We start from the raw sequence: 24754 nt of genomic DNA, 5'->3' as shown, positions 1-24754 counted from the left end.
TGTCATTAGATGGCTAGCCAACTGGCTCACAGAGAAGACACATGATTAAAGTGGATGAATTCTGATCCAGCAAGAGGCCAGTTACTAGTGGTGTGCCACAGGGCTCAGTGCTGGGACCCCTCCTGTTTGGAATATATATTTCTCTAAATTCAAAGCTGATGTGGACGGCCTGGGGATGTTAAAGTTTGTGGATGACTGCAAGCTGGGGGCAATCACTGAATACCCCAGTGGTGCAAACATTCTTATTTGTCTGGATCAGACAAATGATTGGAGCCAGAACCATGGCCTAAAGCTAAATGTGAAAAAATGCATTATCATACCTTTTGGGAAGTCCGATACCCTGAAAATTACAACATCAGTAAGCACACCCCTAAGAGTAGATTCAGAGGTGAGAGATCTAGGTGCACAGATAGTAGCCTGAACTTTGGCTGCTGTGTGTCCACAGTGATGAGGAAGTTCTATGTGGCACAACTTATAAGTAAAGGTATAGCATCCAGATCCAAGGAAATTATATAGACCAATAATAGAGTACAATGTGTCATTTGGCATGTACTTGACTAGGCACTTACAGCAGCTGGAGTGATCTCAGAGGTTCCTCATAAAGTACAGGGTGTAAACAACATGCTGTAGGTGGATAGACTAAAAGCCCAATCGCTTTACTCTATCTCCTGACTATTGAGCGGTGACCTGTGCATGACCTAAAGGCACTCAAAAATCCAGACCTGATGGAGCTGCTACACATCCACATGTCAAACAGCATGAGGATTACCCAGTCAAGGGATTTAAACTTAGTCAGTGACTCAAACAAAACATGCTGGAGAGACAGGTATGTGTCTCAGAGACTGCCCCTTCTTTGGAACTGGCTTCCTATTCACATTGATCAGAGCCCTTCCCTGGCACTTTTCAAATACAGTTTGGATCAATGGATGGGGAATCAAAAATTCACACCTGGGGTTAGTGCCTATGTCCCTTATGGACAGGAGCATTCTGTAAGATACTCAATGCAGAGGCACAAATCCATACCATTCTCTTGTACGTATGGGGCCATATATATTGGGTACAATCTCCTATGAACCTATGGAACATATTTGAAGAATTAAGTGGGAAAGTCAGAAAGAAATTAAAATTTAAAGTGGATGTTAAGGTAGAAGGTAATTAAGGAGGAGTGGTAAAAAGGTTTGTTCATAGGTGTGTACTAGGCTAATGGCCCTGGAGCCTTTACAAGCCTGGCCCACAGAAATGTCCTGGCATTGTGCTGCCCGACATTAGTTCCCAGTGCCTCTATCAAGTAGAGCTAGTGGAGTGATCCCATGGGTGAACTTTCTATTACCCATCCACTCATCAAGATTTCTCTTGAGGGACAGCGAGGTGCTCTGCTTGACATGTATGGGAAGTCTTCCAGAGCATGGACAGTCTTTGGGTGAGAAACCTGTCCCTCCAGCATGTTCTATTGATTGTGGTAATGAGGTTGAGGCATCTGGAGCATGTGTAAGGAGGGATTGGGATTTCTTTAGATATAGCATTTCTAACAGAGCTGGATTAGACATGGCTTTGAAATTCAAGCAGAAATCACTTCTAAGTAGGCAATATGAGACAGAGAATAGCTGGATTCTTTTGCGTCTGTCCATGTAGGACATGTGTTGAATGCCTAGGATCCTCTTCATGAGGTACTTTTGTGGCCTCTCCAGCTGTTGCAGGTGTCTAGTGAGGTACATGCCAAATGGGGCATTATACTCAATGATTGGTCTAATGATGGAAGAGTAGAGAGAGACAATGACCTTTTTCTTCCTGGATGCAAAACCCTTGGTGCTGAGATGTGCCACATAGAAAGACTTTCTGACCACAGTGGCAATGTGGTGGTCAAATGAGGGGCTGCTGTCAACCTCCGTCCCCAGATCTCTTTATAATGCCTTCAGTATTCAGTGTTCAGTGGGCTCCCTTCGATGTGATAATTAGTGGGAACTGAGATTTTACCAAAGGGGATGACGACACATTTTTTGGCGTTAAGCTTAAGGCCATGGTTTTGACACCAGTCATTGGTCTCAGTGAAGCCTTTGTGTAGGATGTCTGCATCACTTGGGGAGTTAATAATTGCTCCCAGCTTGCAGTCGTTTGCGAACTTGGTCAGCCAGAGTCTCATTGTGTTGGCCTGGACTTCTGAGAAGTAGATGCCGAACAGGAGAGGACCCAGGGACTGATCCCTGTGGGACTTCACTCGTGACTGGTCGGCAGTCTTACTTGAAGTTCGCTACTTTCACACTGTGTGTTCTATCTGTGAGCCAATTTGCAACCACTATATTGGCTTTCTGACTGCATTTATCTTCTTGAGGCTAATTTCATTGTTTCAGTTTTTGTATTTGGACTGGTCCATTGGTTATTGACTTCTAAGTTCAGCATATTTTACCTTTTGGTGCATTGACTTTAGTTAATTTATAACCTTGGCTATTAACTTTTTATTGCACAAATGGTTCCAATAGTGAGGAGTTTTCATCCAAGGAATCCATATAGGGACGCAGCCTTGATTATATTCTAACAGTTTGTTTAGTAATTATTTCTGAGCTGTTATTGTCCTTTTATTATTAACATCATTATTATTTTTTATTTGGATCCTTTTGCTGACGTAGCCAATCGGCTATTGTCAGTCACACTATATAAATACAAAAATTTTCAAGTATACTATTGTGGTTATTTTGGTTCCAATTGAACAATGGACCTCTCTCCAGTTTGGTCACTGGTTTATCAGCCGATAGGGAGGACCTGGGAGTATTTGGTCTGGGTTCTCTAACACAGAACAACACTAGTACAAGTGACCAATTGGGTCCTGAATCCAATTGTGCAACAGCCTTTGAACAATTACACAAACATCTTAGATCACTCAGATCTAATGTTTGGCATTCCAAATTGTTTAAGGCTTATATTGCCAAGGGTATAACCCCAAGAGGTTTGAGAATACGTATACAGCCCCATGTGGGGGAAGCTGACGAAGAACTCAGTAACCAATAGTCAGCCATACAACAACAGGCTACCATGTCTTTTGTTGAACCTTTATCTAAGTTTCATGATCGGGTAATTGACAGGGAAATAAATGCAGTCACTAAGCTAGTTAGTGATGTTAAACCATTTGAAGGAGAACCCTTTTTTAACAAACAACTTAACAAGGTAGCAACAGACCTTAACAACTTAGAAGAACAACTTAGGATTAGGAAAATTAAGAAATTTCAAAGAGATCAAGCTGACTACCAAAGTGCAAACCCTTTTTCTAGTCCCAGTAAACATGTCAGATTCACATCTTATCCAGTAAGAACTTCCAAAAGGAAGAGACCCAGATCCATTCTCAGGAGACAGAGTCCGGATACTGGCTCATTGACTGAGGATATTTCATCCTGTACTGACAATGAGTTGCAGGCAGTATCAGGCTCACCGTCCCCCAAAAAGACACCAGGACCTATCCCTTTAGGCCCAGATACCAGCGTGGGGGACGCAAACATAGGAGGCATCAGCAACATACAAAGTTTGTTGAAAATGGCAATGCAGAAATAAATGTCAATGCAAATGTGAATGTTTTGAATCTGTCTGATTTTGTTTCATCACCCATCCACTTGTCAGTTCTAAATAAAGGTCTCACTTTTATACCGGGTTTCATGGTTCCTGAAGACATATTGGCCCAATATGTAATATCCTTTTGCAGAAATTTGAATCTGAAATTGTATTTTGGTGATACAGATAGCAATTACAGCAGAGATAAATTTGTATATCATAAATCATGTTTTGCTCCGCCCATGCATCCTATGGTACATCAATTCCAGAATAGCATTTTCAAAGATCTTCATTTTTCTAGATCCGATAAAAGTTTTAAATCAAGCAGTATTACTTTAGCTGAGAAACAGGCTATTCTGGAATTACAGAATAACAGAGATATTGTCATTATCTCTGCTGACAAAGGTGGGGCTGTAGTACTTTTAAATTGGTGTGATTATGATAATGAGGCAAAAAGACAACTTTCGGATCAGAGATATTACTCTGAGATGCCCATTAATCCAACTTTCAGGTTTAAAAAACAGATTGAGGAGTTCCTGGTTTGGGCTAGAGACGAAGCTATTATTACCAATGACATCATGCATCAGCTTATAATTCTGGATTCGGCAAATCAATACATCTATTTTCTACCCAAAATTCACAAGGACCCTATAAATCCACCTGGTAGACCCATTATATCAGGGAAAGGGTATATTACCGAACCATTGTCTTTATACCTCACTAAACACCTGAAGCCTTTGTTGCATTTAGTATGATCACGATTGCAAGACACCACCAATTTTTTACAAATCATTTCAGACACTCCGCTTGAACCTGGTTGGTTCATGTGTACGCTTGATGTAAGTGCTTTATATACCAACATTCCACATCAAGCAGGCTTGGAGGACCTGGCTGGATGTGGCGGGTTTATATCAACCGGACTTTAATTATTTTCTGGTTGGTTTAGCAAAACCTGTTCTTACCAACAACGTCTTCTTTTATCAAGACACTTGTTATTGGCAAACAAAAGGCACAGCAATGGGAGCTTCATTTGCCCCAATTTATACAGATTTATTCATGGCCTATGTGGAAAAATTTATCATCTATGATTGCCAAAACAATATTTTTCTTGAACACATTGACATCTGGAGACATTACCTAGACGACTGTTGGATGGTGTGGAAGGGTGAGGTACAACAATTAATTTACTTCATATCTTATTTGAATAACAACATATGGGGTCTACAGTTCACTGTCCATTACAATATGTATACTATTACTTTTTTGGATGTATTAATCAACAGACTACCTGATCATACATTAGGTACAGAAGTATTCAGGAAGTACCCTCAGTACAACACCGTCCTCCATGCGTCCAGTTTTCATCCGCCACATATTGCACGTAACATTCCCAAATCACAATTTATTAGAATAAAGTGGATTTGTTCTCAGGATTCTTCATTTCAGCAACAGAGGAAGGACTTGACCAGAAGGTTCAAATCTAGGGGCTATAGCATGGGACATGTGGTGAAGGCAGTAATTGGGTCAATGCAATTGACAGACAGGAATTATTGAGTTATAAAGATCATACCACCACTGCACCACAACCCATTAGGTTTATAACCACCTATGCCAGGAGCTCTGATACTCTTATTCAAAGTGTGCATAGAGACTGGAATATTTTACAATGCGATCATGAAGTGGCAAGCATTATACCAGACAGATGTTTATTTTCATTTCGAAAAGGTAAAAATCTAAGTTCCTGTTTTAATCACTATAAACATAGTAATGTGAATAACCATCCTCAATATTCACAGACTACACTGACGGGGGATCCTTTGATTGGTTGTTTTCCGTGCGGCCATTGTACTAACTGTGATAAAGTAAGTAAATCGAAACATTTTTCTAGCAGAAATTGTGCCTTGGTTTATGACCTCAAATTATTTTGCCAATTGTAGTAGTGATTGGCTAGTGTATTTGGCCACATGCATTTGTGGTTCATTTTACATTGGACAGTGAGGAATGGTATCAAAGGCCTTGGCCAGATTGAGGTAGGCTGTATGCACTGCCTTACCTTCATCCACAGCCCTGGTGACTGACTCAAAGAAGTCAACCAGGTTGAGCAGGCATGATCTCAATTTCACAAAGCCAATCTGCGTGGGGTCCAGAGTTTGGAGATTTCCTATATCTTTGTTAATCAGGTCCATGATGATGTGCTCCATAGCTTTACATATCAGACTTGTCAGTCGTTGTGTAGAAGATGACAGACGTTATAAAGGGATAGTGGGTATGAAGCATGTGCACAACTATGTGTGGTGTAATTGTTTTAGTATGGTCTTGAAGGAGGAAAGTTTAGTGGTCTCTCTTGGGTATATTGCTATGGTTTTCCAGAGTTTAGATGCGCAATTGGAATATAGTGAGTTGCCTACTGAGTTGTTATACTTTGTTGTAATTACTAAGAGTTAATTGGTTGAGTGAATATTTCTGCCTGTAGAGTAGTGCTGCAGAGTGTCTTTAATTCCAGATATTTTTCTGGTGGATGTGTAAGAGTGTACAAATTAATAAACAGTAGGGTACCACAAACTAATTTAGTTGCTTCAAGGTCCTTCAATTATGAGTCATGTAGCAACAGCTTTGGTTACTTTATTTTAACAGGCAGAGATTTTAGTCTTAAGTGTAGTATTTAAGTTTGTAAAAATAGGTGAGCCATGTAGTAGGGATGGATGAAGGTAGCGTTTGTTTTGCATGGTCTGTCAGGCAGTGTTTTGTTCTACAATGAGACAAGTTTCTGATGTGTGCTTTTTTTTGTAATAACTTGCAATATGTGCTGGTCAGATTTGAGATGGTCATTTAGGGTACCCACAAGTTTGGTATGGATTTGATTTTTGTGTTGTTGGATGAGATTATTTTGAAAGAGTGTTTCATTTTGGTTTTGATTAGGAGTAAAGGGAATCAGTTTTTATTTTTTTAGGATTTACAAGTAGATTTATGTCTTTTAACTAAGTGTTGACAGCAGTGAAAGAATTTGTTAAGGATGAAGATGTACATGTAAAGATTGAATCGTCAGCATATTTAATTATGCTAATGAGGTGGGTGAAAGCATGTAGCTCATTTATAAACATGTTGAATAAGAAGGGATCTAATATTGATCCTTGTGGGATGTTGAAAATGACTGGTAAAAGGAGAATTTTGTTTCTGTTTGGCTGTTTGCTGCCTGTCAGACAACTGTGAAACCAAAATGTAAGTTTTCTGATTCTGAGTTTGGTAAGATACCCGGTAGAGGATCTCATCTGATCTTGAAATGTTGCTTCCAGGTAGAATATATATATATATATATATATATATATATATATCTATATATATATATATATGTTCAGTTTTTGGATGTATGGGGGGGATCTAATCAGTTTTTGTAGGTAATGTCAACACCACCAGCAAGTATGTTATTCATGTTCAGCCTTAATGTCATTATCAGATATATCTTTCTTTAACTAGGTTTCAGTAGTAACTAATTACATTCTTCGTGTTTCACTATTGCAGTCCTGACTTGTGGGATTTCCTGCTATGGAAGCCATTAGCCATCCCAACTACCAGAGTAAGTCTCCCTCTTCCTAAGGTTGGTGGACACGCTACCCTGATGTCAGTACGCTTGAGTATAAAGGGAGCCAGCCAATTCCTTGACATCAGTCTTTTCTTGCCATTGGAGCCGGAAGCAGTGTTTTAGTGCATCTGTCTAGACAAGAGACAAGTCTTCTAAAGCTAAGTACCCCATTGGGGAACTATTTTTCTTGCTTTAACTTGTGTTAGATAAGGTTAACAATCGTCTCTGCTGTGGTAAGCAGATCCCACATTGAGACTTTCATATGTTGTGTGTCACCTGTTGGCCCAGATCACGATGTTCCTAGTTGCCAATTTTGCACCAGTTTCAGTTCTAGTACCATCGGGAATAGGACTGAAATCTTAGCTAGGCAGCCTAATCTACCTTCTTTGCATTGTTCAGTGGGGTCCTGAGGTTAAGCTCCCTAAGCATAAGAAGGACAAGGAAAAAAGACCCAAGCTTAGGGCCTCGGACAACAACCATTCACCATCTGCCAGTCCCCCCAGACACATTATTGCTGAAAAAGGTGAGGCACTTTTGCAGCCTCCTTTAGCGACCAAGGTAGTGGCACCAGCTTCTGTTGAGACCCTTATGGAATCCAACATGCTGTCGGGTCCCTCAACTTTTACAAGGCCTTGGCTTTCAGTTAATCAGTCGGGTCTGGAGTAGCTCAGCAGACCTTGGCTTCTGACAAGCGATCTTGTACCAGCAACGTTCCTTCAAGGCATCAGCCTGCATTGGTTCTGCCTTACAAAGAGACTGGTGTCAGGATTGCAGATGTACCTACACCCAAGGCCAAAGTTACTTCTAAGAAGGGTTCTACCTCAGGTCCTCTGCCTAGGCCTACTGGCTCCCACTCAGCTGGTTATCAGCAAGAAGTTTAGCTGATGACTTTATATCCTTAGTCAGAGCTAGGCAACCCCCTTTGGAGTCTTCCCCTTGGGAACTCTGTATACTCCCACTACATTGCTCAACTGTGGAATGCCTTGCCACTTGAAATTAGAACTATAACTAGCTTAAAAAACTTCAAGCATCACATTAAAGCCCACCTCACTAACTCCTAGACTTGGGTGTGGGTAGCCCAAACCATGGAACTAGCTGATTTTAAAATTTTAATTGCATATGTAATGGGCATTGAATTTAAGCCATATGACTACCTTATGTTGTTTTTTTTCTTTCTCACTGTGTTAATATCAGAGTTTCATAATTGCACTCTTATTGCAAACAGTGTCACTACCTGCGACTACTGTAAGAACTGTCTTCTAGAAGCATTGTTATAGAAGATTATTGGTCTTGTCTCCCACTTGACCAATTTATTCTGTTCTAGTCTTTTTACCATTATGAATGTGTGTTACTATTTTTTTCTTTATTGTATTATACAATTTTCTTTCTACTAACAAAATAGTTTACTAACAATGGAGATTTTCTCCCCGGGCCTCCGCTGAAAAAGGGTTTTATGCCCAGTCGGACTCTCCTGGTAAACAAATGTAAAATAAAATAAAAAAAAAAATCCTACCCCTGAAGTTTTCTCTGAACCTCCTGATCCAGTGAGGATTCTGACCAGGAGGAGTCTGTCTTTGAGGAGGGACCCTTCCTTACTTATTTTGAATATTCGGATTCTAAGGAAAAGCTTCCTTCAGGTTCATCTCCTGAAGACATCACTTTTGGAGAAACTCTCCATGCCATGAGGGAACATTTCCAGTGGGAGGTACAGGAATACTCACAATCTAAAAAGAGGGTTAGGGATTTCCTTGACCTCCCAAAGCACAAACCTTTGGCTATTCCTCCTGTTTTGGAGGTGGTAGAGGATGTTTTCATGGACTCTTCCCTGAATCAAAATTCTCTACCTCCAGCCCCTTGAAAACCAGACAGGTTTTACAGGGTATTGGGCTCTTACAAATACCTCTTCAAAAACCCTTCTGCTGACCCAGAGATTGTCACTCCAGGTCCCAAAGGAGCAAGAGTCAGCTCTTCAAAGAACCCTTTACCTACTGACAAAGAAAGTAAGGCCCTTGATAGGTTTGGTTAAAAAAAAAACTACATTTCTGCTAACCTAGTCTTGAGGGCCCTTAACTGCCAGTTTCTTATAATAAAATACCAACAAAATGTTTTACATAAAATGAAGCAAAATATATCCTGTCTGGAGGACAAGAGCATTTCTAAGGAATTGTTGGACCTTTGCCATTCCAGCTCCCAGTGGGCTAGACACTCATTACACTGCGGTTATGATGCTATGGAGGCCTCTAGCAAAGCTGCTGTATCTGGTTCTGTCATTAGAAGGCATGCTTGGCTTAGGGAACAGATCCTACCAGACCATGTCAAGTCCAAACTTCTACATGCACCCCTGGATAAGGACTTCCTTTTTGGACCAAAGCCTAAGACTGTGCTAAAAAAGATGGAAGATAAAGCAAAACCTATGCAAACTGTCTAAGACTTCCTCTAAGTTCAGCCTCTTAGATTTAAGGAATTTTCCTACTAAATACTGGTCCTTTTCCTCTCAATCAAAAAGCAGCCAGAGGAAGCCTCTGAGGGAAAGGCCTCAAAGGCAGCAGCAATCACAAAGACCCATGCAGTGGTCCTCAGGAACTTCCAGGCAGGGGAGTTCTAGGCCACAGGGCCCTGGCAGAGAGCAACAATGACTCTTCCTTTCACCCCCCCCCCTTTACCCTCTCCAGAAAAGATAGAGAGAAGCCTATCAATGTTCAAAGAAAACTGGTCCCTCATTATTTCAGACAAGTGGGTTCTGAACGTTATCTCAGATGGTTACAAGCTCACTTTTAAAGAGCCATTAAGATATTCAGGTTACCCAGATGTTCCACAAAGTCAAAGAGCAGAGGCCGTTTCCCAGCTTCACAACCTATGCTCACAGGGCTCAGTGGAAACCAGTACCAGATCATCAAATAGGAATAAGGAAAGGGTTTTATTCCAGGCTATTCCTGCTTTCCAGAAAGGAAGGCTTTTGGTGCCGTATTCTAGACCTGTTCACCCTCAATCAGTCCCTGCTGGTACCAAAGTTCAAAATGTTAACTGTTCAAAAACTTCCTCCCATGATAGACCATCATGCCTTAATGGTCACCTTAGACTTAAAAGATGCTTACTTGGACATTCCTTTTGAGCAATCTTTCAGAAGTTTTCTTTGTTTCAGAGCAGCTACCAGTCACTTTCAATTTTCTGCACTGCCCTTTGGCTTGTCTACTCTTCCCAGGGTCTTCACAAAGTGTTTAGCTCCTGTGATCACCTTCTGCAGAACAAGAGGGATCCAAATTTACCTCTGTCTAGACAACTGCCTTATTCAAACCATGAGTTGGTCAAAGCTCCTCAAGGATCACGCCTTCACTTGGAACCTCCTCACCTCCTTGAAGTTCACCATAAATCTTCGCAAACCCAACATAGATCCATCCACCAGGATAGTTTTCTTGAGGGCTCTTCTGGATTCCTCCCTTCAAAAAGCCTCCCTCCCTCCAGAAAATGTCTCATTGACTTAGTACTTGCAAAACATTGTGCAGAGACAATGCCCCTCAGCCAGGGATTTCCTCAGAGCATTAAGATATATAGCATGTTTTATCCTTGTGATCTCTGAAAATTTGACTTGGCTGGGTTTTTCTTTTAGTTTTTACTGATTGTTTTCTTTCTGTGTGACCTTGTTGCTCATTGTTTTTTTTTTTCTGTGCGACCTTGTTGGTCATTGTTTAAGTGTGATGAGTATAGTACAGTTATGCAAGTTGTACTTAGCATAACAGTAGATGTTCAGATGATCACTGTTGCAGTAGCTGCCCCCCCCCCTCCATTCCCCTTGTTTTTGGTGTGTTTTTTATGTTAGGGTGTGGACATTTCTATTTTGTTCCTAGCATTGTTCTATCAGGATCTGCTTCCCCTGTCAGTTGGCATGAAAACTGTAAAGGGCTTGGTACCCAAACCTGTCTTTTCAGTCAGCTCAGGTCAAGCTGCTTCACAGTTCAGGTGTATGGAAGGTGCCCTAAAGCTTTGGAAGCTGGCTAGATGTTTTTATCCTTGGTGGTGGAATATAACCCATATAGCTAAAGCTACTGCAACAGTGATCATTCGAACATCCACTGCAATGGAGAGATGTCCTTCTGTTCTCATGTTGCAGTATTCTTAAGCTTTGGGTTAGCCTCCGCCTGGCAAGATGAACGTCTGACCACTGCAAGGTACACTGGATGCCTGACATTGTCCATAGGGAACGTGGGCTGTAAAAGTGACATCTGCACGTACCTTCCTCAGAACTTTTCTGCCACCAGCTGAATGTCAGTTCATCCTACCGTCTCTGCTATCAGATCCTGTGATTAAAGTTAAGTACCCCGTTCGAAACCAAAGACTTAAACGTCTGGCTCTTGGGATGGAAGGGCCATCCAGTCATACCGCCGAGCCACCAAAAAAGAAGGCCAAAGTTTCTAGGCCTGAAACTACCACTGCATCTCTTCCACCAGATGTTCCCCCTGTGGCCGAGGTACACCTGGAGGAATGTATGGAACCAGATGACTCTGGTATAGCGGGTACTGTTTCGGAGGCTGCACAGCCAAGTTCGGAAAGCACATCAATGGAGGTTATGCAGACATCTGGTGCCGATGACGAGGGGGAACATTGGCTTGCTAGGGACGTCCTGACCGGTCCTTCCTCCACTTCTGTAGCTTCAGAGGCTAGGCCCTCCTTGAGCCCTGTAACCTCTAGGCCTGTCTCTTCCTTGAAGAAAAAACAAACAACTAAACATGTCTCTTCACCTACTGAGAGCTTGCCTGATTGTCAAGCCTTCTGTCGAGGCTTATTTAATGCCTGTATGGCCCTCAAGCCTTCTTTGGCTGCTTCTCCCATAGCTTTTCCTCATGTTATTAGCCCTAGGCTCCAGACTACTGAACCTCCCACATTGGCAGCCAAAGAGTCTTCAGATTCCTCTTCTGCATCCCCTGAGGATGACTCCTCTGGGGAGGAACTGACCTTTGGAAACACAGTCTCTTGGATGAGAGAATTCTTTAAATGAGACTCCACAGAAATGACTAAAGTCCAAAAGAGATGATATGAACGCCTACAAATGGACACTCCTGCACATTCTGCAATTCCCCCAGTCCTGCCAGCTTTTTTAGATGCTTTCTCATCAGATTCTAAAAATCCTGAATCCTAACCCCCTTCTCTGAGAAGACCTGACTAGTTTTATAAGATCCCTGAAGGGGCAAAATTTCTTAAGTGTCCTGCCGCAGACCCCGGTGCTTTTTCTGTCCCTGCAGACACTCTCCAGACTGCTACCTTCCACCTCTGTCCCCCCTTCTGATAAGGACATCAAAACAAGGGAGAGAATTGGCAAGATGTATACTTCAGCAACCCTGGTCTTTAGGGCCATCAACTACCAAACTCGCATGTCTAAGTACTCCCAGGCCCTTTTATCTCAGGCTTCTAAGGTTTTGGAGAGCCTCCCTGATTCGGCCACAAAATCCCAAGTCTCTAATCTGATCTCCTTGTCCCTCACAAGTGACAAGACATTCAATCAAATGCAATTATGATGCTGCAGAGGCTTATGACAGGTCTTCAGCCTCCATCTCAGTGCTCAGGAGGTACTCTTGGTTGAGGTTGCAACCCCTTCCTTATGATTTCTGGGCTAAACTTTTAGATGCCCCACTGGACAATTCAGCCTTGTTAGGCACCCAAGTGGCAAAAAATTTCAAGACCCTGCAACAAAAGGGAAAAGAACTTCAGGACCTAAAACATTTGTTTGTGTCACCTATTCCTAAATTTCACAGGAATTACCCTACAAACACACAATTTATTAGAAAACACTCTGCTCCTCCTCCTCCTCCTGTTAGGGGCAAAAAGAGTTCAAGAAAGCAGCAAACTCCTCCTAGGCATGCCCAGACACCAACCCTGAAACCTCTTTTTCAGGAGAATACAGGTAGTCTGTAACTACCTGCCTCCTCCTTCCCCCTTCCAGGCCATATTCCCCTTTCCCAGAGACTGTCTGTCTCCCTTTATGGGAAAGCATCACCTCAGACACGTGGGTTATCTCTGTCATAGAAAAAAGGTTATTTCATGACCTGGGTCATTCCTCCTGTTTTCAGGGGCATCCCTCAACTACCAAAGGACCAACTGCCCCTATTTCAATGCATCTTGGACAACCTTCTCTGTCTCAAGGAACTATTCAACCAGTTCCAGACTCAGAAAAGGGAAGGGGTTTTTACTCCAGACTTTTTTTTAGTCCCAAGAAATGATGGCCCATGGAGACTCATACTGGACCCTCTCGCACCTGGACTTCTTTCTTCTAGTACCCACCTTCTGCGTGCTTAACTTCAAACTCTTTTCCCACTGATAATGCCTCAAGCATTTCTTATCACTTTGGACATCAAAGATGCTTACCTACATATTCCCATCAGGCCCAAATACAGGAAGTACCTAAGCTTCTCTGTGGGTTCCTCACGTTTTCAGTTCTCTGCTTTGACCTTTGGACTATCTACTGCTCCAAGGGTATTCACCAAGTGCCTAGCTCCAGTGGTAGCCTACTGCAGGGTTCTAGGGATGCAAACTTTTCCATACCTGGTCGACCTCCTGATCCAGGCAGACTGCTACAGTACCCTCCAGTCCCATCTCCAGACAGTCATTTCTGTTCTGCAGTCTCAGGGCTTCACAATCAACTTCTTCAGATCCAGCCTAAACCCCTCCCAGGACCAGGTCTTACTGGGGTGCAGAATCAGAACAGATGTTATGATGGCATTTCTCCCACCCCACAAGGTGGAAAGTCTAAAATAATACCTGCGGTGTGTTCTACACTCCCATGCAATGACAGCAAGAGAATACCTCAGATTGTTAGGGTACATGGCTTCCACAATCCCCATGTTGCTACTGGCAAGACTCCACATGAGAAAGCTTCAGTGGTATCTGAGGTCCACATGGATGCAACACTCCCACTCGCTGGACTACACCATTCCATTCCTGCCATGCTTAAGGAAGGAGATCCTTTGGTGGATGGATCAAGTTTCTCGAAATCCAGGGCTTCCCTTGCAACCCCTAGCCCAGTACAGGAACTGTACACAGATGCTTCAGATCTGGGGTGGGGAAATGCTGTGGGTGGCTTGAAGGTGCAAGGCACATTGGCAAGCCCCTCCAAGAGGGAACACACAAACATCAAAGAAATGAGAGCTCTCATCTTTGCTCTGAGGGCCTTCCAACACATCCTGACACAAGGACCCCTGAAATTGTTCACGGATAACACTACTGTTCTTTGGTATGTGAACAAACAGGGGGGAACAAGATCTTACTTGCTATGCAGATGCACTCCAGGCCTAGGATTTGGCAGTCCGGCATGGAGCATCTCTCCAGGCCGTCTATATACCCTCAGCTCAGAACACGATTGGCAGACATCCTAAGCAGAACCATGTTCCAATCCCACAAATGGATACTACACAGGGATGTGTTTCTGGACATAGTCAGCAGGTGGGGCACACCACAAATAGACCTGTTTGCCCCTCTCTGAACAGGCAACTTCCACAGTTCAGTACCAGGGCTCCCAGCCCCCTAGCTAGGGCAATGGATGCCTTTTCTATCTCTTGGGAGGGGATGTTTCTGTACGGTTCCCCCCCTTCCCACTCCTACAGAAAGTCCTGATGAAAATTCAGCAGGACAAACCAAAAATCTTGCTGGTGACCCCCTTTTTTGGCCAAGCCAGCACTGGTTCCCCCTCCTTCTGCGTTTAGCCAGGGGAAATCATCACAAGTTACCTCACAGAGTGGACCTACTCACACAGGGCAAGGGATCCCTGATCCATCCTCACCTGGAATCTCTGAACCTAACCCTGTGGGTGATAGTCTTGATCCCAGTTTGACATATTTATTCTGAGGACATCCTAAATGTCCTGCAGGAGGTCAGGAAACCCAGTACTAGGGGATCCTATCTGTCCAGGTGGAAAAGGTTCTCCATTTGGTGTCTAAAAAAAATAGCTAGACCCATTTCAAGTAGGGGTCCCCCTGGTTACTGTCTTATCTGTGTGAATTGTTGCAGGCAGGGTTGGCATATTACTCTATAAAGAGCCACCTTGCTGTTATTTCTGCATGTCTACCTTTAGAACCACCACTTGCTTCTAAACTTCAAGTGAAGTTATTCCTAAAGGGAGTTCTACACCTCAGACCACCCAGGAGGCCAGTTCCACCACCTGAGACCTGAACATTGTGTTGGAGAAGCTCACTTGCCCCATATGACCCAGCAGATACAGCCTCTTTAAAGTATTGCACTTGAACAACTGTGCTTTTGGTAGCCTTAACTTCATCCAGGAGAGTCCCGGAGCTCCAGGCCCTCATGGTCACACCACCCTTTCTAAACTTCCACAAGGATAGGGTTACCTTATGGACTAACCGTCCTTCATGCTTAAGGTGGTCAATGAGTTATCCCTGAACCAATGTATTCACCTCCTCACTTTCTTCCCACAGCCCCAGAATGACAGTAAGAGAGTCCTGCATTCCCTTGATGTTGACAGACAACTCAGATTCTACTTTGACAAGACTAAATCTATTAGGAGATCAGAACAGGTGTTTGTCTCCTTTCACCCCAGGTCTCTGGGAAAAGCTGTGACCAAACAAACTGTCTCTACATGGCTCTCCAAAGCCATCTCCTTTTGCTATGCCTACCATGGAAAACACATAGACTCCAACATTAAAGCCCATTCTATTGGGGTCATGGGCCTCCTCTGGAACTTTTTTTCAAGGGGTTGAACACTGCCTCTATTCTAGAAGCAGCTGCCTGGACATCCACACCTTCACAGAACACTACAAATTGGATCACATCTCCAGAGCCAGAGTAGTGTTTGCTAGGGCAGTCCTGCATGGATTCTTGGAAAATAGTTCCAAACCCCTGCCTTCTTCTCTTTGAGCTATGGTACTCACCCAAAGGTTAAGAATACTGCAACATGAGAATAGAAGGACATAGAATAGTTGTGTGAAATCTTACCATAACCATAGATGTCCTTCTCTTCCATGTTGCATAGTATTCTGTCCCACCCTCCTACACCCCATTCAAAAGAAAATTTGGGCTTTGCTAGATAATAAAGGACTTGAGCAGCTATCCTGGTACTGGGGTCTGACTGGGTACTCAGTTCCAAGGAAGGTATTTGCAGACATCACTTTTATGGTCCATGATCCCTACGGCCAATGTCAGACGTCCTACGTACCTTGCAGTGACTAAAACTTTTGTATACTGGCTGGACTTTCAGGTCACTAGGCGGAGGCTAACCCAAAGGTTAAAAATACTGCAACGTGGAAGAGAAGAGCATCTATGGTTATGGTAAGATTTTGCACAACTATTCTTTCCACTAACACAACTGTACTTTCCTGGAGACGTCCCTGTTGATTTGACATCTGCTTTCATCTCATCCCTTCCTTTTTAGCTGTTAATTGTTCACCTTCATCTTCCTCTGACATGGTCAAAAGTTTTCCACAGACTCAGATGACACTCTCTTCTGCCTCACCCCCAAGGACCTCCCCTTTGGGGATACCCTTCATAGAATAAAGGAGGCTTTCAGTTGGGAAAACAAACATTTCACACAAGCTCAGACCCATTGCAGGGAACTGCTGAGTTTGCCTTCTTCAAGCCCACTGGCTGTGTCTCCTGTACACATAGTACTGGCTAATTTCTTTGAAGACATTGATTTACATCCTGATTCCTTATCACTTCCTCCTCAGAAGCCAGACAGGTTTTACAAAGTGCGTGAATCTCGCAACAACCTTTACAAAAATCCCAAGGATGGCCTCTCAGTAGTCTCTATTGAATCCACAAAATGTATACCTAAGGGGCCAACTAGACATCCCCTGTCCAATATTAGGGAAAGTAGACTGTTAGATTTAGAAAAAAAACTTATACCTCTACCACCCTTGCAATGAGAGAATTGAACTGCCGATTTCATGTGGTAAAGTACCTTGAATCTCTACAGGACAAAATTCTAATATAGATTCTGTATAGAATCTTATCAAAGGAAATTCAGGAAACAGCAAGAGAAGCTTTATAAGTCTCCATTTGCTCCCTAAAGTGTGGCTGTGATACTTATAAGACAGGATAGCTAATAAAAACTGCAAAGGAATTTTCTGTCTCGGTCAATAAGGTACAGTAGGAATTGCCGCTCAAAATCTTGTCCTTTTCGCAGACAGTCTAGAAAATGGCAGCCAGAACATTCACACACAATAGGGAGTGCCAAAGAGTCCACTCAGCCCAGAGACCAATTGTGACTATTTTAAACCCCAACCACCCCCTGTAAACCTCTAGTTGGAAGACTTTCATTCTTCCTAATTCAATGGAAAACCATCACCATGGACATAAGGGTCCTCATCATAAAAAGGGGGCACTGCATCCAGTTCAGAGAAATCCCACTCTTTTAGGCATTCCAAAACCACCAAAAGAACAGGAGTGCCTCTTACCACCCATGCTGTGGGAACTGCTTAACCAAGGATCCATTCAGCCTGTTCTTCTAGGTCAGTAGGGAAAAGGTTTCTTTCTACTTAAGGATCTTTCTAGTTCCAGGAAAGGAGGGCCCATCTTGTACCTTTCAAATCTAAACAAGTTTCTCAATATCCTAAAATTCAAAATGCTTGCCTTACAAAAAACTATTTCCCATGATCTTCCAAAATGCCTTCATAGTCTCTCTAGACTTAGACGCTTACCTCCATGTGCCCATAGCAGACAGTCATACAGAATAGCTAAAATTTATAGCAGCAGACTCTCACTTCCAGTTCTGTGCGTTACTTGTCCACTGCTCCCAAGAGTTTTTCAAAATGCTTAGCTCCTCTGTGCAGAACTCTGGAAGTTCATATTTACCCCTACTTAGACAGCTGTCTCATTCAGGGAAAATCCAGAGCAGAGACCCTAGATGCCTTTCAGATCCCCATAGACTGCTTTGGAAAGGTAGGTCACACCTTAAATCTCCAAAAGTCACAAACTCTTCCTCAAACAAGGATTCTCTTTCTGGGAGCCCTCATAGATTCGGACAAACAAAACGTCTTCCTTTGCCAGGACAAGATATCTTTCCTGACAAACTGTCCGACCAGCCTGTAACCGAAACAATACATCTCAGCAAGGAACTTTGAGGATTCTGAATTACATGGCATCCTGCATTCTCATAATTCCACTGCAAAGTTACACATAAAACTTCAATGACTCTAAAAAATGCTTTCTCAACCCCTGGATACCCTATTGCCTCTCTTTCTTGCCTGACGAAGCAGCTGTTATGGTGGAAGAACACCATATTGCAGAACCCAGGGGCAAATTTCTCTTTACCAGAAGCAGACAAGACCATCACCCCAGACTGCCCAGATATAACTTAGGGGTGGGTGCACTTAGGTTCCTTGAAAGTGCAAGACATGTGGTGAGCAGAGAAAACTGCATATAAAACAGAAGGAGCCGCTAGCAGTTTTCTTGGCCATAAAGGCTTTTCAACAAACTTAAGCCCAAGGACCTTGCAGATTTGGACAGACAACACCACAGTGATGTGGTACAAGCAAAGGGGTACCCTGCTGTACCCTTTGTGCAGCCTCATGAGGAAGACTTGGATGCTGGCTTAAGAACTAGGATGAACTCTCATATTATCTTATATTCTGGGTCAGAACAATACCCTGACAGATTCTCTAAGAAGTGATCTTATAGATCTTAACAAATGGATGCTGAAGTGAGGTGTTCCTGGACCAAACTCCACAGTTGGGGGCGGGGGGTCCCCTTAATAGACCTGTTTGCCCCTCACTTGAACAGATAAATACAAAAGTTTTGCAACAGGACTGAACAGACAGGGACTTGGAAAATAGATGCTTTGTTTTAGATGTACAAACCTGTTCCTGTATGCATTCCCACCCTTGCCTCTGATCCCCAAGGCATTGATAAAAATCAGGGTGGACAGACCCGTGTGATCCCAGTGGCCTCCTCTTGGCCGAGGCAACACTGGCTGTGCCTTCTCTTGACCATCTGCAAGGAGAGATTCCACACCCTACCACAGAAAATAGATCTCAGTCAAGCCAAGGGGTTTTTATTCCATCGTCACCTAGTCACACTCAGGTTAACAGCCTTGAGGATTGGGTTTTGACTCCAAGGAATGTCACCAGTCCCAAGGACTTTCCATTCTAAAGACGGTAAGGAAACCCAGTGCCAGAAAACCATACCTGGCAGAAAGGAAAAGATTTTCATCTGGTTCCACAGCAGGACCACCAGCCCTTCTCAGGCAGACATCAATTCAGTCTTAGAGTACCCTACAGGCCTGTTTAGACAGGGATGTTCCTACTCCATTATTAAAGTACATGCATCTGCTATCTCAGCTTGCCTGCACCATTCTCCACCTATCTTCTCACACCCCCACTTGAAACTTTTCCTGAAAGGCATAATTTAAATTTACTTGAGACCATCCAGAAGGAGCCCTTTTCCTGTCTGCGATCTAAATTATGTGCTATAGAAACTCATGTTCCCCCCTTTGAACCAGTTGTGACTGCCTTTCTAAAGATGCTCACTTGGAAGACTACTTTCATTGTACCTGTCGCATCAGCTAGGAGGGTCTCAGAGCTTCAAGCCCTCATGTGTAAAGAGCCTTTCACTATCTTTCACAGGGGTAGGGTACCCCATAGAACAAACCCATCTTTTATGTCTAAGGTGGCTTCAAAATGTAACATAAACTAGGCTGTCCACCTGCCAGTCTGCTTCCCAAGTCCGTAGAACAGGGCAGAGCAAATCCTTCATTCCCTGGATGTACACAGGCATGTCAGGTACTATCTAGAAAAGAGAAAAAACCCTTGTAGAGCAGTGCAATTACTGGTGGCTTTTGCAGAGAGTGAAGAGGGCAGACCTGTCTCCAAACAAACCATTTTCAAATGAATAGCCAACTACATTGAGTTCTGTTACTCCCACCATGGAAAAATTGTACCTGGTCATATTAAAGCCCACTTCACCAGGCATGGGCAACTACCACTGCTTTCCTCACTGGAGTCCATAATCCAGGCCATCCTAGAGGCAGTCACATGGAACTCTGTGCATACCTTTATATCAACACTGTAATCTAGGTAGTGTTTCCAGGGCTAGAGCACATTTTGCTGCTGCCATCCTGCAAAGCCTTTTTTCCTAGGGTCATACAGATGACCTACCACCTGCTGTTGGCTTTGGGAGGCTTCCCAAGAATCATTACTGCAACATACACTTGTGTCCCACTTGCCATATTTATAGATGTTCAAGTAAATCAGTGTTTCATTACATACTCCTACCCTCCAACCCCTCTATCTGCTGACCACTTTTCTCCATTTGCTGGGTGCAAGGGGTAGAGGAGTTCACTGCAAATAATCCACTTATCCCTATTATCCCTTCTCTGACTCCTATGATCTTCCTGAAAACTGGGGAGGTACTGCTGTCCTCAGGCATCAGACTGCTTGTTCAGTGCTTAGAAATACCTGAAGATGGTACCAACAGGTACCCTTCTTATACCCTGATGTCCAGACATTGGTCTTCAGCCATAGGCTAGTGATGATGCAAAGACTCTGGAAATTAGGCCAGTCTTGGTCTTCTGCATGTAATGAAGACCAAAAATCAGTACTGCAATATTGATCTACTAGAATATCTACAGTTATGGTAAGTGGGATGTTGGACACAGCTGCACTTTCTTTTGAACGTATGTTTCCAGAATGCAACTTGTATGCATACACTAATGATTGGCAGCCTGATCTTGAATGTAGTTGCCTCTTCCCTTTTTGTTTTGAACCTTTGTCACATTTTCCCAGACTTTTTGAGTCCGTAGAAACACTCAAGAAGCAAAAATCTGAGTACATGTTTAACCGCCTCCTCCCCAATCCCTTTTAGCTCTCAGCGTGCACACAAAACTATGTACATATTTCAAAAAGGAAGTTTAACCCTCTATGTAGAGTGGGTGCTCAAAATTAACAGCTGCACCCACAAGCATTACCTATTTAAAAGTTAGGATTGACCATGCAGAAGCACGTTAGAGTCTATCTTCCCACTTACATAGCTTGCTATCTGTCCTTCTGTACTTCCCTCCCAGGTATAAAAAACAACTTGCATGCTTTTAAGAAATTTTAACTTTTAAATTTAAGGGAAAAGTTCATTGACCACTCTTGAGTAATCTAAATTGTGCATAATTACATTTAATGAAATTGAATACTAAGGCTGCTGGGGAGGCCACTGCTTAAATTAATATTCACCTCCACACAGTTTCACTGTTTGCCAATTCCCCTTTAAAATTATATTGTACCTTGTACATTTCACTCATTCATCATTTCTCACTGCTGCAGTAGCCTTTGGCTGTTTGGGTAAGGATACAACAAGCAACCAGTTTTCAAAATGCTCTGGCTCCTTCCCACACCTATTGTGTGACTGCTGATTGACAAGTTCCTTGTAGAGAAATCAACAGTCTGCGTATAGACAACTTCACACATTTCTTGCTGCCTCAAGGGAAAGCAGCTGTGAAACTTCACAGGAACAGCAATCAGCTACAGGCTTCATTTCTTCCAGATGCAGCCCAATAGGGTAACTCTTCCATGCAGAAAGTATTGCTTAATTTTTATTGTCTGAAGAATACTTGGAGCTTTATATAGATCCAAACGCTGCCTAATAACACCACCAGAAAAATGGATGAATATAGTAGTGATGGCATCCCCCATCTTTACTAACCTAACTTCAAACTTAGCATCTAAATTAAACACGCTATAATAAAATTTTATGAACCAACTATTCTAGCTGACATTGGCTCATCTTTTTGGTACACTAACTGGTTTATTGCTCTGACATCTGCAAAAGAGTATCTGGGTTGTAATCTGGCCATCTACCTTCTTCATCTCTTTCAGAATTTCTAAGGGAGAATGGCTAGATTGTATATGCTGTGGTCATACTTTTGCAACTCTGGTATTTTCTTGTCAGTACTAAGTCCTTTAGGAAAGCTATACAAATGCGTAATTCATAGTATAGGACTGGAAGAGGACAACCTGTGTCAGTTCAAACCATTCCAGCTGATTGCTTTTTACTGTATCATATTTCCACTGTGGTAAAACATTTTGAGGCAGAATTAAGGCAAATTCTAATAGAGCATTGTTTTCTTTGACAACATCCTGGAAAGAGGGGTACTCTAGAAGCATTCTAGAGGTAATTACAAGGTACTCTGTTCATAAGACTGGATTCCTTTCCAGGTCCAGGACTGTTTTTGCTAGGGCCATTCTCCACAGTCTCCTGGATCCACATTCTTCCTCTTCCTAGGTTGGATAACCTTTGGTAATCAACCCAAATAACAAAAGGCTATTGCAGCAGTGAAAATGATGAACATAATACAGTTGTGCAAGTTGTCCCATGTACATAATTTTTTGGTTGGGTTATAAACTTTTTATTTCTATTATGTCTTTTTTCTGGAATAGGATGCTTCTATGGCCAATCAAATCCTAATGTAATTTTAAAGTATTCTTCACTCCGAATACTGATTTCCCTTTATAAATGAGCTGTCCAATCAGCACATAGATTGAAGGTGTGGGAGGAAGTTAGAGCTTTGTGAAGCTAGCCTGCTCCTGTATCGTAAGCAGTTGGATACAATCTGAATAGCCAAAGGCTACTGCATCAGTGAGGAATTTGAACATCTACTGTCATGGTAAGTGCAACTTTACGCAATTGTACTTTATTAACCTACATTTATTAAGAAATAGCTGAGCAGTGACCTTACCCTAGTGCAATTTTCCCTGTTCAGAATTTAAGAGATTATGAATTGTATCTTTTTTGAAGAGAATTTAGATATTTTCCTACATTAAACTACATTTTTTTATATTCATGATGCATTTTTACTTTGCAGGATGGCACCGGATCTTTAAAACGTAGTGGCTCCTTTAGTAAACTCCGTGCTTCAATTCGACGCAGTAGCGAAAAGTTGGTCAGAAAGCTAAAGGGAGGAGGTTCACGCGATGGTGACCCAAAGAATCCTGGGTAAATATTTTCCTGATTTTGCTGGTGCTGCTTTCTAGTATACATTCATTTGATGGTCAAGAGCTATTTGTAGCTACTTCTCAAAGTAGTCATGACTTGATAGTTGGATTATAGGAGAGCCAAGTGAGCCATGCCTCTTCACTCCTTCCCACCCCTTCCCTCTCTTTAACTACCACATACTCAGCCCAAAGCTCTAGGAATTGTCCCAGTAGTAAGGCATACTGCAACAGTTGTCTAGCAAAGAACATAGTGCAGTTGTATAGTAACTTACTGTAATGCTAGATGTTTGAGTAAGTCTGTGGCAGACAAGTGTAATGTATAGGGGCAATAACATGAGCTCTTTAACACAAAAGAGATAGTGGTGAAGTCCCAGTAGTAAGAAATGCTGCAGCAGTGTTCTGTTCAAACAGCTACCATCATAGTAAGTTGCCTACACAGTTATAGTTTCTGCACAAATCACTGCCATGAAGTAATGCATGCAGCATATTGTACTTTTCATTTTTCACAAATACTTAATTTGTAGTCATCTGTTGATGTGGGATGCATACATCCTATATAATGGTTCCTGTATTTTCATTTCTTGCTAGCTTCTTTAGAAAGTGAAGTCTGACGCAGCTTTTATTAATATTAACAAATCTTTAAGTAGATGTACTTTTACGTTAAAATAAACTTTTTTTTTTTGTGAAATAGTGCACTACTTTGTAAAGAAAAAAAATAGAATTGGCTCTGATTTTGATGGTTCAGTGCACCAAAGGGTTATTTAGGGGACTTTTAAAACTAAGGATTCTGCACTTAAATTTTTTAACTTTTGTTTGGTAGGGCTAGTTGACAAAGGCAGTTATAGCAGTTATTGCTAAGCTAAGTTAGAAAACTTCTATGGAGATTTATTATATAAGTTTGGTTAAATTCGTTCAGTCTTCTCTTCTGTACCTTTTAATTTCTCTGATTTTGCAGAATATCCCTTATTATACCTCATGTTTTTTTTCTCTGTCCCTCATAAAATGTTTTTGTGGTAAATTACTGAGGAGAACAGCCACTCATTAATGACAGGCATTAAGAGTTTCATGCTTCTTAGTTTTCAGAAAATGCATGTTGATGCAAAACCTGTTTTTCTATTAACTTTTAAGTGAATTGCAGTGATATTTAAAAATTGTCCCTTATGCTTTTATTAAATATCACGTTTTCATTTTTATGTACTTAGTGATTCCAAGCCTGGTGCAATTGCTGTTTCAAATGTTCTTCGTGTTTCACTGTTGTAGTCATCACACATGGGTTATCTGCCTGCAGATAACCCTCAGTTGGCCCGAATACCAGAGTCTTGGGATTTATGCGTTGGATGCTGTCACCTCATCCATGACGTCAGGTCGTCAGGGGTATAAAACATGTAGCCGATGCCATTACATTAGCTTTTCTTGCCGCGCGGGAGCCTGAAGCAGAAGCAGTTCGCAAGTGCTGGTCGGCAGCTACTTGAAATTTTCGTTTTTTTGAGTTTCAAACCTGAAGTCTTCTAAAGCTAAGTACCCTGTTGGGGATCCTTTTTTCTTGCTCTAACCGATGTCAAGGCAAAATTACTTGATGCTCCATTAAACCAAGAATGTTTGTTTGGCTCTAAAGCAAAAGTTGTTCTTAAAAAGATGGAGGAAAAAGCAAAATCCATGCAAACTGTTAAAGATTTCTTACAGCTACAGCCACGTAGATTCAGTAGGCATTGGCCTTCAA

At 42.3% G+C, this 24754-nt stretch overlaps 1 protein-coding gene across 3 annotated transcripts in view; it reads left to right on the top strand.

Moving 5' to 3' along the window:
- KLC1 (kinesin light chain 1) overlaps positions 1–24754 on the top strand; it is a 1225216-nt gene that overhangs the window by 1018564 nt on the left and 181898 nt on the right. For all 3 annotated transcript variants that reach the window (XM_044074509.1, XM_044074508.1, XM_044074510.1), the window contains one exon: positions 22905–23035. In XM_044074509.1, coding sequence (XP_043930444.1) covers positions 22905–23035 — 131 coding nt within the window. The remainder of the gene's footprint in view (positions 1–22904; positions 23036–24754) is intronic.

The sequence above is a fragment of the Protopterus annectens genome, chromosome 6.part0 (genome assembly GCF_019279795.1).
Source record: "Protopterus annectens isolate FY-2018-M chromosome 6.part0, PAN1.0, whole genome shotgun sequence".
Classification (NCBI taxonomy): domain Eukaryota; kingdom Metazoa; phylum Chordata; order Ceratodontiformes; family Protopteridae; genus Protopterus; species Protopterus annectens.
This window is presented reverse-complemented; position numbering and strand designations above follow the sequence as displayed.